The sequence below is a fragment of the Tursiops truncatus genome, chromosome X (genome assembly GCF_011762595.2).
Source record: "Tursiops truncatus isolate mTurTru1 chromosome X, mTurTru1.mat.Y, whole genome shotgun sequence".
NCBI lineage: Eukaryota > Metazoa > Chordata > Mammalia > Artiodactyla > Delphinidae > Tursiops > Tursiops truncatus.
Window position 1 is genome coordinate 111,074,101 of NC_047055.1, and position 14,482 is coordinate 111,088,582.

A 14,482-nucleotide genomic window follows, 5' to 3' on the forward strand; every position below is an offset into this window, starting at 1 on the left:
GGCAGTTATTCCTTTGCATCTTTCTGAAATATTCCCAATTCTCAAAGAGCTATATTTTGGATCAAGTTTAAACTTCCCTACTGAGAATGGTACTTACATGTCAAACAATTCTATAGAAGTGTGGAATAGACACGTGCATCCAGTAGTTGTCTATACAGAATACGTAAGACCTAATCCTGCATAAGGTAGGAAGTCTAATATGTTTCTGACCTACGTTAGAGTACCTGATGAATGTATACTCTAGGTGGAAATCTAAATTATTTCAGAGATTCTGGCTGTAGAGACCTGAACTGTAACTATTAGCTTCTACCTATGATCGTCTACCACATCCCAGTAGGCACTAAAATAAATACTCACATGACAGACTATGGCAGCATGAATCCATGGAATGAGTATTTTTTGGAACGTGCATGTGCAATATGACTTACCAGTTCTTTCATCCATAATGAAATTTCGTTATATAATGACAAGTACAAAGGAAATCCACTAAAATCAAGGCCATGCTCAGCTTCAAAGAAATGCCGAGTGATAAAATACAGAAGCCTGAAAATCCAACGTTCCTTATTCATGCAAATTGACTTTTCTCAAGATTCATTCTCCTATTGGCACATTGCCCACACTTCTAATTCTTGCATCTTAAAAAACTGAGAAATCTATATGCACTTTTAAAGAACAGTTTTCATGCTTTATAAAGTAATTTGAAAAGGAAGGCTGGTGTGTGTGTGTGTGTGTGTGTGTTGTGTGTGTGTGTGTGTGTGTGTGTGTGTGTGTGTGTGTGTGTATTTACCTCTCTTACTATAATTGTAGGCCTATAAATTAAGTAGAAGTATGAAAGTGGGGAATAAACTTTTAACAATGAAGAAATGTGACAATAACTGGCCTGACACTTCATAGTCCTGGCTGGGATTTGCCTGTGCACAGTGATTTGATAGAGATGGTTTCCATGTTATTTGTGGAAGTACTCATGCTGCTTCCACTCCCAGGAATGTTTTATTTTATTACTTCTCATCCTGCGACAACCAGTTCAGATAATGAGTCCACATAATATTTTTTTCCAATTTCCCTCCTAGAAGGAATCTCTAGCCTCATTCCCATGGAATTTGCTTTGTACTCTCCCATGTTTCACTTTCCATATTGTACTAAGAGTATCTTTTCTACTAGAATTCAATGTAATTTCAGGCAGGATGGGTGCTTATTTCACCTTAATACAATTAGAGTGTTAGCTGAAGGCCTTATTCAGAAACACTTTAATATTTAATAAAATATCTTCTCTGCCTCTTCACCGCTAACTTTATATGAGGCTCACTGATTGCTTTCTCCAAGTATTTCCTCATTAATCCTGACTCCTTCTCAGGTTTTAAAAAAAATTTTGCAGCCACTTAGCAATTTTTTAAATCAGTTGCATGTGGTGCAAAAATTAGTACTCATTTACTTTATGTTGCTCTTTAATTTTTCTTAGGCAGTTTCAAGTGTGAATTTTTTAGAGTCTCAATAAGATGCTGAATTCCCATTGGCAGTAACCATATTTTGCTATTTCTTGGAAATCTTCCTGCCCTATCTCCTCACCCTTCACTGCTCTAGTCACCCCCATTCTCTCACCCCATGGCTCTAAGCCAGGGGTTGATAAACTGTGGCCTGCAGGCCAAATGAGGCTCTTTGCCTGTTTTTATACAGCCTGTGGATCAAGAATGGTTTTTACATTTTAAGTGGATAAAAAATATCAAAAGAAGAATATTTTTCAAAATGTGAAAAATGTTATGAAATTCAATCTCAGTGTCCATAAATAAAGCTTTATTGAAGTACAGCCACTTCCCTTCATGTGTCTACAGCAGAGTTGAATAGTTTCAACAGAAACCTTAAGGCCTGCAAAGTCTAAAATATTTACTATTTGGATCTTTACAGAAAGTTTGCTGACCCCTGACCTAAATATTTGCTGAAAGATTGGTTTTGGGATCTGGTTATCTTCTTTACATCTCTCTAACCGTTAGTTCTGAGATATTTAAAAAGCTTTCTCCGTGACGAAACAGTAGGTTTTCAGAATCTTCATGTCGACCAACAGGCTATGTCCACTGGAGACACAACTAGAAATATGTGTATCAATGTGTGGAATCCTTTTAACTTCAGGATGTCTCAAAAGTTTCCAAAGAACTATTTATGCTTCCAAGGGAGGTATAGCAAACATTCTTTGGGAAATGTGAAGCTACTTTTATTTTAAAATAAATGTATTTATTTATTTATGGCTGCGTTGGGTCTCCGTTGCTGCGCACAGGCTTTCTCTAGTTGCGGTGAGCGGGGGCTACTATTTGTTGCAGTGCGCGGGCTTCTCACTGTGGTGGCTTCTCTTGTTGTGGAGCACTGGGCTGTAGGCGCGCGGGCTCAGGAGCTGTGGCTCGAAGGCTCTAGAGAGCAGGCTCAGTAGTTGTGGCACACGGGCTTAGTTGCTCCGCGGCATGTGGGATCTTCCTGGATCAGGGCTCAAACCCGTGTCTCCTGCATTGGCAGGCGGATTCTTAATACTCTGTGCCACCAGGGAAGCCCTGAAGCTACTTTTCGAATAGTGACCACAACTTTTGTTAAGATTTCAATTTTGCATCAGGATACTGTATTTCATAAATGTGAGGTCAATACTAAGGCAAGTTCCATAAGATCACAGAGCTAACAAAGTAACAGAACTGAAGAACACAAGCAAATGAGATAATCTATGGAAGAAGGGATCATTCATCTGAGCTCTTTGCATAAAAGCACTTAAATGTCTGTGAAACCACTAAGTAGAAAAAACAACTCACCACCAAGGACCTTGACTTGGGTCAATATAAAGGACCAAATTCTAGGCTTTTTAATTTTTTTTTTTAACATCTTTATTGGAGTATAATTGCTTTACAGTGGTGTGTTAGTTTCTGCTTTATAACAAAGTGAATCAGCTATACATATACATATATCCCCCCATCTCTTCTCTCTTGCATCTCCCTCCCTCCCACCCTAGGCTTTTAAAATTTTTTTCCTCCATAGGAAGTAGACTAAAGAAGATGGCAACAAACAGGAATGAACTCCACATTAGCTGCTCCAAAAATTGGAGTTTATTTCCTGTTTAATTTACTAAACCTTACCCATAAGATGCTATGGTTTGGATTCAAAGTGAACAGAAGAGAAATAACCACCACCTGACATACGCATTTTCTCTCAAGTGATAGCAGTGAATCACTGTATAGGAAAACAGAAAGAAAAAAGAAGTGTAACACAATAGTAAAAAAAAAAAAGTATTCCTTTACCTTGTTCTTGCTTAATCCTCTCTCTTTCTGCATATCCCGCAGTCAGCATATTAATTCTGTTAAGCCACCTGAAGAAACAAATATTAAAGTCAGTTACATTGCAACTGATTTTTTTTATACTTAACTATCTTCTTGGGAATAGTTATTTTAAAATGTATAAGAATATATGGAATAATCCCAGATAAAGGGTGTGCTTTTTGCTACTCTTAACACATGGAGTCTTCAATGAGCTATAATTTGCTGTAGTACAAACTGCTCCCACACTAAAGATGCTATTTCACTAGAAAAGTCTTGGGCAAACCTGTTAACATCTGCAACATAAAGGGTTTTGAGATGACCAAAGCCCTATTAATTCTGTTGCTCTAAATGTAAAAGCACTCCAAATATTTTTGCTGTTCCGTTTCTTCAGAACAAATGCTCCTTTAGAGATATTTAAACAATATCAGATATAATTTGTCCTGAGAAGGGAAAAAATTATAGACCTTGCCTGTCAAAATATGTTTTACCATGAAATATTAGTTTTGATGAATCTCCTTTAAGTTTAATGATCCAAAGGGAAACACAGCTCAGTAGCATTATACTTTGGAAATTTGTCTCTAAATACAAGGGTATTAGGTTTTTCCAAACACAAAACGAGCATATACAATTTTAACCTCTGTTTAGATCTTGAAAATTTATTTCCATGAACAATAGTAATTTAAAAATAAATCTTAGTTCTTTCCTCTTTCAGAAGAGTTGCTATTGCCAATGTAGGGAACTGCCTGAAGCAAAGCACTACTTCAATCTCTGTCTTTTGTCCCACCAGGTCTCTCCCTGTGTTCATTATTCTGGATAACTGTTTACACTGCATCAGATTATCAAATCACAAAATCTTTAAACTAACCTGACAGTTTTCCACTGGTCAATCCTGAGCTATGATCCATATATCTTCCCAAATAAGAAAGTAAGGAAGAATCAACCTTCCAAACTAGCTTGAGTAAGTTTGGAATCACTAGTATAGTTAACATCATTAAATTGTGGAATAATCTGATCGAAACACGTTTTTAGGAAAAAAACTGTGTTTGAGAAGCTTTTCTCCTAGGAGATTATCTCCCCTGTCAAGTGGAAGATGACTTTCTTTGAAGTGACTCATATATTTCGTCATTTATGCCAAGTGGTGTTAACTGTGCATCAGATACTTAGAATATCTTGAAAAGGGAGGGAGGAAAGTTGTTTCTCTAATGGACAAAATCACATCCATGGAAATTTAAGCTTTAATTTTAAGAATAAGTCACTTAAAGCACAACTTTATTTTGACAAAGCCTACAATGTAATGATCACCTCAACTATGGGAAGTAAAGAAGGGACTGGAGCAGAAATGGAAAAAAAATGGATCAAATGAATTCAGTAGCATGATATATACACACGATCCAGAAAATTATAAACTGCCAGCCAAGAAGTTAACTTCATGACAAATAACCTTTTAAAAATGACTCCAATCATTAGTAAAAGGTCAAAATTAAAATCTAGCCTATAGGTCATTTGCAGTAAGAAAGGGGTTGAATTTGTACTACAAGGTGAATCTTAGCACTCTTAGGAAAGACTGGCTTGGTGCTTTTTGGGTGGAAATGATGTTGATACCACTAGAGGAATATTTGTTAATGAATTTTAATTCAGTACTTCATATTTAATACTTTTTAATATATCACTGAAATTTCATTTTATCAGAAGTCTAAAGAGCAGTGAGGTCTTCATGAGATGAATAAGGAAACTAAAAAGAGGCTTCTTAATTTTTCAGCTCAACAACATTTATTAAATGCCTGTTGTATGCTGAACAATGAGCTACGTTTTGTGGGTCCAAAAATGAATAAGACATAATTTCTGCCTTTGATGAGCTCCAGGATTCCTAAATTCCACAAGACAATTAAAAAATTAAACTACTTTTAGGAAGAAAAATTCTGTCCCCAATAAAAACTCTTTACAAAGTGTATGCGTAAACTTGTATGTATAGACACAAAAGGCTGAATGCAACACAACTGTTGTTGCTGTCTTGGATAAAGTTGTCCTTAGGCCTCAGTTAGAAGATGCTTATCCAAACACTTGCTGCAGTTATGGTTTGGTGTTTATATGCTATTATGAACAGCAGATATATATGCATTAATTGAGTTAAGAAATATTAATGTGTGCCAGGTACTGTTCTAGGCACTGAGGATAGAGAAAGATAAATGTAACAAAGTATCTGTTTTCATGATGCCTGTATCTTCAGTGAGGGAGACAGACAATATTTAAGGATAAGAGGATTGGGCCTATGGTGAATGTTCCAATGAAGCTGTCAACAGCTGACACAGAATAACGTACTGAGAGGGAAACCAGAGTAAGAACTGGGGAAGAAATGTAAGATAATCACACTAAACAGAAACTGGTGAGTCCTGACAATTATAAGGACATATGTGCTGACATGAAAAGGAATACATAGGCCAAGTGAATTCAGTAAATAAGTCTCAGAATACTTGAGAAACATGATGTTTTGTTTTCTTCCCACAGATTTCACACAGGCTGGCAAAAAAGTTTTTTTTAATGTTTCAATGCTCATTTCTGAGGATGGAACAGATGGATTGGTGGTAGGGTGCTCAAAAGTGTTTTTGAAGATTACCTCACAATCAAACTTAAAGCTACTCAAAAAATAGATGGTGAGATTTTAATATTCTAAGTTATATGTATTTGGGTATATGTATGCATGTGCATATGTATGTGTATACACACATGCGGATTTTACAGAAGAAAATTAAATCTAAGGATTGCTTTTTCATTCCAGTTACTAGGTCCAGTCAAAACTAGCACTACATTTTAAAAATACATATGATAATATTTTAGAAATTATGAAATAACCAGGTAAGGCATTTATTTATAATTATTATAATATAATTATAATTATTTATAACTATATCATCTCTTGAAGGCTTAGGTACATGCCTTCAAAGGACTACACATAGAATGAACCAACACCCACATCATCTTGCTGCTATGTAACAATCAGCTTATTAAATAAAGTTGTTGGAGGCTGTCTCTCCCCAACACCAATCCTCTGTGAATATTGCCAGCACTGACTCTCCTCCGTCCTATTGACAAGTAATTTTTAATAAACTTGCCTATTGAAAGCAGACATTAGGAATATGCTTATTCAAAAAATAAAAAGCAGGGCAAAACAATAAAAGTCCACTATACTTAAATTTTAAAGAAAGACTCAGTATTTCAGGACAATTTAATTCTGAAGGTTGTCGTACACCATGGCAAGGCTTACATAAAACAGCACTCTTAAATGTACCATGTGGAGATGACATATTTGATCAGATTTATTTATTTTTTTCTTTGACCCATTGCTTAGAAAAGGCAACAAAATGAAACATATGGGTTTGGTTTAGCTTCTTCTCTGATATCCTGAACCAGATACATCCACAGGAGTATTAGGGAAGAGTTAGTGACATCATACACTTCTGAGTTATTGCTAACACAGGGTAGAGAATGGAGATCAAGAATGGTTTTATAGTTCATAAAAATGCATTTTTGAACAGGCTATTTTCTAAACCTAAAAAGACCCTGATTAGCAAGTATCACGAAAGATTAATTTATGTTAATTCCTGGATGGAAGTAACTGTGTTCTAGTGGATCTATCTTGTAGGAGAGGACATGATTATATATACCACTTATTTTCTGTTTGGTTATGATGTAAATCCTTCATATTTATCCTAAGGGCATTGAGGTCAATTGTGGTAAAATGGATAGTGAGTAACAACAACAGTAGAAGTATAAAATAGTTAAAACACAAAATAGAGTACCACCCCTCCCCAACAAGTACATAAACATTTTCATTTTGAGAATAAGCTCTTCAAATTCTGATTGGCTAGTGTGAAATTTCAAGAATGGTAACATGCAAATCAAGAGAAGATTATGGAAACCAAATACAAGGCTCAGTTCACAGAACTAGAACAAATAATCCTAAAATTTATATGGAACCATAAAAGACCCAGAATTGCCAAAGCATTCCTGAGGAAAAAGAACAAAGCTGGAGGCATAACACTCCCAGACTTCAGACAACACTACAAAGTGACAGCAATCAAAACAGCATGGTATAGGCACAAAAACAGACATATGGATCAACGGTACAGAATAGAGAGTCCAGAAATAAACCCACACACCTATGCTCAATTAATCTTTGACAAAGGAGGCAAGAATACACAATGGGGAAAAGACAGTCTCTTCAGCAAGTGGTGTTGGGAAAGCTGGACAGCTGCATGTAAATCAACGAGGTTAGAACACTCCCTCACACCTAACATAAAAATAAACTCAAAATGGCTTAAAGACTTAAATATAATATGACAGCACAAAACTCCTAGAAGAGAGCATAGGCAAAACATTATCTGACATAAATCCCAGCAATGTTTTCTTAGGTCAGTCTCCTAAGGCAATAGAAATAAAAGCAAAAATAAACAAATGGGACCTAATCAAACTTACAAGCTTTTGCACAGCAAAGGAGACCATAAACAAAACAAAATGACAACCTAAGGAATGGGAGAAAATATTTGCAAATGATGTGACTGACAAGGGCTTAATTTCCAAAATATACAAACAGCTCATACAACTCAGTAACAACAACAAAGAAACCACAACCTAGTCAAAAAATAGGCAGAAGACCTAAGTATACATTTCTCCATAGAAGACATACAGATGGCCAATAGGTACATGAAAAGATGCTCAACATCGCTAATTATTAGAGAAATGCAAATCAAAACTACAATGAGGTATCACCTCACAGCAGTAGGAATGGCCATCATCAAAACATCTATAAGCAATAAATGCTGGAGAGGGTGTGGAGAAAAGGGAGCCCTCCTACACTGTTGGCGGAAATGCAGATTGGTGCAGCCACAATAGAAAACAGTATGGAATTTCCTTAAAAAACTAAAAATATAGCTACCATATGATCCAGAAATCCCACTCCTGGGAATATATCTGGAGAAAACCATAATTCAAAAAGATACATGCACGCCAATGTTCACAGCAGCACTATTTACAATAGTCAAGACATGGGAGCAACCTAAATGTCCATCAACAGATGAATGGATAAAAAAGATGTGGTACATATATACAATGGAATATTACTCAGTTTAGAAAAGAAGGAAAGAATGCCATTTGCAGCAACTTGGATGGACCTAGAGATTACCATACTAAGTGAAGTAAGTCAGACAAAGACAAATACCATATGATATCACTTATATGTGGAATCTAAAATATGATACAAATGTACTTATTTATAAGACAGAAACAGACTCACAGACATAGAAAACAAACGTATGGTTACCAAAGGGGAAGGGGGGGGACGGATAAACCAGGAGTTTGGGATTAGCAGGTACACACTACTATATATAAAATAGATAAACAACAAGGACCTACTCTATAGCATAGGGAGCTATATTCAATATCTTGTAATAAACCATAATGGAAAAGAAAAGAAAATATATAAAACAATCACTTTGCTGTACACCAGAAACTAACACAACATTGTTAATCAATTATATTTCAATAAAAGAAAGGCTCAGTTCTCCTATTAATTATAAAAGATTTTATCAAGTTTTCTCAACACCTTTCTTTGCCCTCTCCTTGTATTCATATCCTTGGTTTGGAAAAATCACGCCTATACCCTGAAGTGTCAAAGAACAAGATTATTTATAAAAGCATATTAAGTGTCCATTTAGCGTGTTCAAGCACATTTATGAAGCTCCAAAATTTTATGCTTAAAAATATTTGAACACTAACTCTTTAGAGATATACAAAGAAAGTTATATGGCGTGAGAACTCTATGTATATAAAAGGAATATATATTGAAAGCAAACACTTATATAGCACTTACAATTTAGCAGGTACTGTTCTAAGCCCTTTATGTGTTCTTATTTGCTCCTCATAAAAGTTCTATGGGTGGAGATGGTTATTATCTCCATTTTTTAAAAAGAGTTAATACCTGACAGAGAGAGGTTAAGTTCTATGTCCAAGGTCACAGAGCTACTAAGTGGGACGGCTGGAATTTGGACAGCCTGGTTCCAAAGTTCATACTCTTAACCACTATGCTATTCTGCGTCTTCCTAACTATTGGCACATCATATGTGTAACATGCACTGCCTACTGAAGAGCTGTGAAGGGGAAAATTTTGAATCTTAAATCCAATTTCTACAAATCTAGAAAAGGGAAAGGAGAAAGGAAAGAAAAAGGAAGAAAGGATCAAACTCATAAGAGTCAAAATGGAAACAAGAAGCAGTATGTTGTAGATAATGAAAAAATATATATCCAGATTTTCCCAGAGCCACCAAATAACCACGTGCCATCTAATCACTTGGCTGCACAATCCTGTCCAGTGATAGAAGAAAGGTGACAGAGAGATACACCAACTATGCCTATGCCTAAGTTATTGAGATGGATATTCTGTCATAAATACTCAGCACTTGGAAAAGTCAGCTTTTTTTTTTTTTTTTTTTGTGGTACTTGGGCCTCTCACCGTTGTGGCCTCTCCCGTTGCGGAGCATAGGCTCCGGACGCGCAGGCTAAGCGGCCATGGCTCACGGGCCCAGCCGCTCCGCGGCATGTGGGATCTTCCCGGACCAGGGCACGAACCCGTGTCCCCTGCATCGGCAGGCGGACTCTCAACCACTGAGCCACCAGGGAAGCCCGAAAAGTCAGCTTTTTTTGTGGGTATCCTTTTTTCCTCACTTGGGAATAAATCTGAAGACATATTCTTGAAGTGGACTTAAAAAAATGTTTTTTTTCTACAGTGGATTTTTTTTTTGGCCTATACATGGATTCTGGCACATTTTTGGTAAACTTGACAAAAAGTCAATGAGTTTATTTTGACTTTTTAAAATGCCATTCTTTAAAATTAGGTATGGCTACATGGAGCTATGGCTGGGTCCATTTTATTTTAAACTGATCTAGAAACTTCAGTGACATTATTCTCTAGGCATTGATGTGGAAAACAGAAATCTAAGCCTAACTGACTTTCTAAGTATTTTGAAATTTAAGTAACTTTACCTGTTCATATCATCAAGATGCTCAGCAGCAAAATAAAAGCTTTTGATTTTAGGATGACAGGCTTTGAATGCACTGCAAAAGGAAACAGAGTACATTTATTTATTTCAAATTGGGAAATAAGTTAGAACCAAACAATTTTTATGGATAAAAATTACCTCAGATCTAATCTGAGTTCACATATATAATGCTTCTGCCGTGATGACAGAAATGAGTGAAAAATTCAATTTTCTGCCCACAAAACTGCTTTCTTATTACCTCAATTTGAAAGCATTAGACAAGCAACCTATAATTTAAAAGCTAGAAATTAAAAAAAAACAAAACTACCCTTCCTTTCTCTCCCTCGCCCCAAATAAAATCAACTTACTATTTCTTGCGGCATTCATTGGCTCTATCAATTTTAAATTCAGGCAGACTGATGAATCCTTCTGCTTTTTCATCCTAAAGAGGCAACACTCTTGTTTAGGGTATTATATATAAAGGTTTGAAGCTCGTGCTACTATACAACTATGCCTTAAATATCTATACTAATAAATCAGTTCATTTAATCCTTTAAATTAGACATTTTAGAGATCAGAATTTCAGTCTTACCTGTTATAGTCCATTAAATTGAAGGTATATTTTGAACATTTAGAATAGTACAAATTAAAATACATACAGAAATGTTTAAAAATTCTTTTTATATTAAAATAAAGATAGAAAAATTTTTAATTCTCAAAGTGAAATCTGTTTTATAAGTAATTTTTCCCTCAGAATGTACATACACATTTATAACATATAAAATAACTGTAGCCCACATTTACAATTCAATTTTCTACCACTTTAAATGTTCAGATATAAAATGTAGGGACATTTACTAATTCAATTCCTTTTCTGTCTCCAAAAAAAATCTCTTAAACCTGAATTAAATTATTTTGTGTACTCAAGATTTTACAAATGAAGAGATTAATTTGCTTTTCAAATATCTGACTTGGTTTACATGCTATATATACATAAAAGTCATGTTTCACTTGGAAAACTGAATGAAATCCATAAAATGCCCCCCCCCAATGTGGGATGGGAATATAAGACAGGAGAATTATCTAAAATCTTACATCAGATGCAAGTTATTACAACTAGGCTAAGATTATTTTTGGCTAAACCCTTTAAATGTTGTTGTCCCTTTCATGTTCATGAGCCAACTCCTCAGACTTTTACTCCCAAACTTTGATCTGTGCTGTACCAGTTCATGGCTCCTTATATATCAAGTTCAAGAGACATCATACTCCCATCTGCCATCTCAAAGAAAAAGAATACGGGTTCTCAATTCTTTTAGTGTGTGTGTGTATGTTTATATGTAAAACTTAATAAAATTTGATGCTAATGATAGTGACTAAAATGTGTGTTATATGCAAGAGCAGTATAACTTCCAATATTTTTCAATATTTGAGCATTTTCTTCTTCCAATCTTAGGGTAAATACAATAGTCTCAAATCTCTTTGATTTGTGTTATGTTACCCTTGATGTCTCTAATGTTAAAATTAAAAATTTTGAACAATTTAAAATACTTTTGGGGTAGTTATGATCTCCCCATTAAACTCTGAAAGACAGAAAAGCATTCAGCAGACAATCTACAAGTGATCTAAAATAAAGAGAAACATAAAGACGTTATGTTTTTATACTACTTGATTGGCATACAAAAAGTTTTTAGCCAGCACACTACATTAAACCACATACATTTTTATGAAAAAAAAAGCTAACAATAGAAATTTTTGTTTAAAAAACTTAAGGTGGGAAGAGATATGGGAACATATGTATAGCTGATTCACTTTGTTGCGGAGCAGAAGCTAACACACCATTGTAAAGCAATTATACTCCAATAAAGATGTAAAAAAAAAACAAAAAAATAAAAAACTTAAGGTGAACTGATAGATGGCTATGGCAAAGGAAGCAAATGTAGAGTTAAGGGAATATCAAAAAATAAGGTATACTGTATATCTGTTGTGATATGTGACAGGTTATATAATTACTCTGGATATAAATCTGTTTACTGGAAATGAAACAGGAAATCATAAGAACAATTGGCATGTATTATATACCCTCCCCCTGCTGTCCCTATTGGGCCAAATGAAATGAATACTTGAAGATTTTTGAAACTAGTCTACTAGTTCATTTATTCCTTAAGAAAAACTGAAACAAATGCAGGTGGTATTAACTTAATTTACTTAACTTACTAAAGGACTTCCTCCCAAAAAAGCAAACAGAAAAAATTTTAAAACTTTGAACAAAAGCAAGACATTTAAAAATCTTTATCAAATTTCCATGTATAATCCTTTTGAGTAAGCTATTGCTTGAATTAGTTTGGTATTTTTAATTAGATATACAGAATTTTACTATACGTTATCTATATTTCAAATATGTTGCTACATTAGAATAATTGAGACAAGTGCCTTTCCAGAACCCCACAATGCAACCATTTTAAGAAGGCAGACTGAAAAATAACCAGCAGAAGTCTCCTGAATTAGCCTTAAGGCGATTATATGATTTTAAAATGTAAGTCTCAAGACGATGATTCTTTTGGTTAAAGATAAAATGAATGAGAAAACAAAATGTGCTTTGTCTTACCTCCTCATTAATATACCAATATAGGGATGCATCCTTTAGGACAAACCAGTATTTCTTCCATTTCTGTGAAAAATAACTCTTCGCATCTTTCTTTTTCCAAAGCCAGCCCTCACAGTCACCACGGCCAAGATCTTTGCAAGAAATTCGTCTTTTGCTCTTGCCGGCTATAGGACCTAAAGATAATAGTGGGTAAAGATGCTCTTTAAATTTTGTATACGTGTGAAGGTAGAAGGTTAATCTATAGATTATAAAAATAAGTCTGGATACTTAACAACCTTAAAAATTCTTATTTTCTCTTTGTATCAGAATAAAAAACTATGGAAAATTGTAATACCTTTTCGCCCACATGAGTGACATACAATTTAATCTGAAGTGCGTGATCCCAGTCTGAAAACCTGTTGAGACCATGTGTTGCAAAAGGTACCTTGTATCATAATTGACCTGAAGGAGAAGCCGGTCTTGGTAGCTCTTGTGCTAGGGGGTTGTTCTCTTCCAAACCACACTGGGCTCAGGTAAGAGAGGATGGGTGAAGTGTGCTGGTGATTATCCCAGTGCAAACTAAGCAGCTAAACGTTTCATTTCCTTTTCTTACCTTTGTTTTTCTTCTTTGATTTGTGCTGCAGAGAAGACTGCTGAAATGTCTGAAATCAAAGATAGGGAAGAATGTTATGTGATACGCAGCGTGCCATCGGAGTCCCAACAAGCTGCAGAGAACACTCAAAAGCTGAACGGTGACTCTGAACCCCGGTCAGCGAAAGTACCTTCTTTTTCCAAAGACTCAAAACAAATTCATATATAACATGCCGCTAAACTTTCTACTTTCTCATGAAGCAGGAGAGAATAATATTATCTTGGTCTTTATTTTGTAGGCAGAGAAATAGGGACATAAAGCAGGGCTGAAACTGAGGGCTCATATATGCAGAGCACTACCTTTCTTAGGGGTTTATAGTGCTTTCTCAGGCAATATCTCATTTGATTCTCACAAAATCTTATGAAGTTGTCAAGCAAATATGACTATCACTTGTTCCTTTCAATTTCATTATATACCATAAGCCACCATGAGCTACTGATCTCCTAGGCCCTCCCCCTCAGTTGCTAAATATTTCAGCACTTGAATCAATATTTTCTTCTCACACCTACTTCTGTCTCTATTATGGGGAACTAACCTTCATGTAGGTGATGTCAGTATGTTGGCTCTCTCAGTCCCTCATCTCTAACGTTCTTTACTTCTCCACTCTTCAGCTACCCACCCCCATGACCCTATATTTGTTACTCTTAAGCATATTCCAACAACTGCCTCCATTATCTCCGTTTTACATAGTATAATACCTCCAACCCAGCAATTTTTAGAAAATCTTCATTGAGGCATCCAATTTATTGACTTTACCACCTTTTGTGCCTTTATTTCTCTTCTTCTACTTGCTTTCCATGGGACATCGTTATGACCATTTCCTTGAGCTATATACTTCCTGCATCATACTCGCCTAGCTAACAACCATCTCAGTTAAACCCACCTATCAGTCTATTCCACGCTAAGGACCAGAATAGCGTAATGTCTT

The 14,482-nt window shown here is 35.4% G+C and overlaps 1 protein-coding gene across 4 annotated transcripts in view; it reads right to left on the reverse strand.

Moving 5' to 3' along the window:
* Positions 1 to 14,482, reverse strand: part of CNKSR2 (connector enhancer of kinase suppressor of Ras 2) — a 258,534-nt gene that overhangs the window by 48,635 nt on the left and 195,417 nt on the right. For all 4 annotated transcript variants that reach the window (XM_019927697.3, XM_019927696.3, XM_019927698.3 and 1 more), the window contains 5 exons: positions 13,516 to 13,564; positions 12,924 to 13,096; positions 10,687 to 10,760; positions 10,323 to 10,394; positions 3,270 to 3,337 (listed from right to left, as the gene is read on the reverse strand). In XM_019927697.3, the coding sequence (XP_019783256.1) occupies positions 3,270 to 3,337; positions 10,323 to 10,394; positions 10,687 to 10,760; positions 12,924 to 13,096; positions 13,516 to 13,564 (436 nt within the window). The remainder of the gene's footprint in view (positions 1 to 3,269; positions 3,338 to 10,322; positions 10,395 to 10,686; positions 10,761 to 12,923; positions 13,097 to 13,515; positions 13,565 to 14,482) is intronic.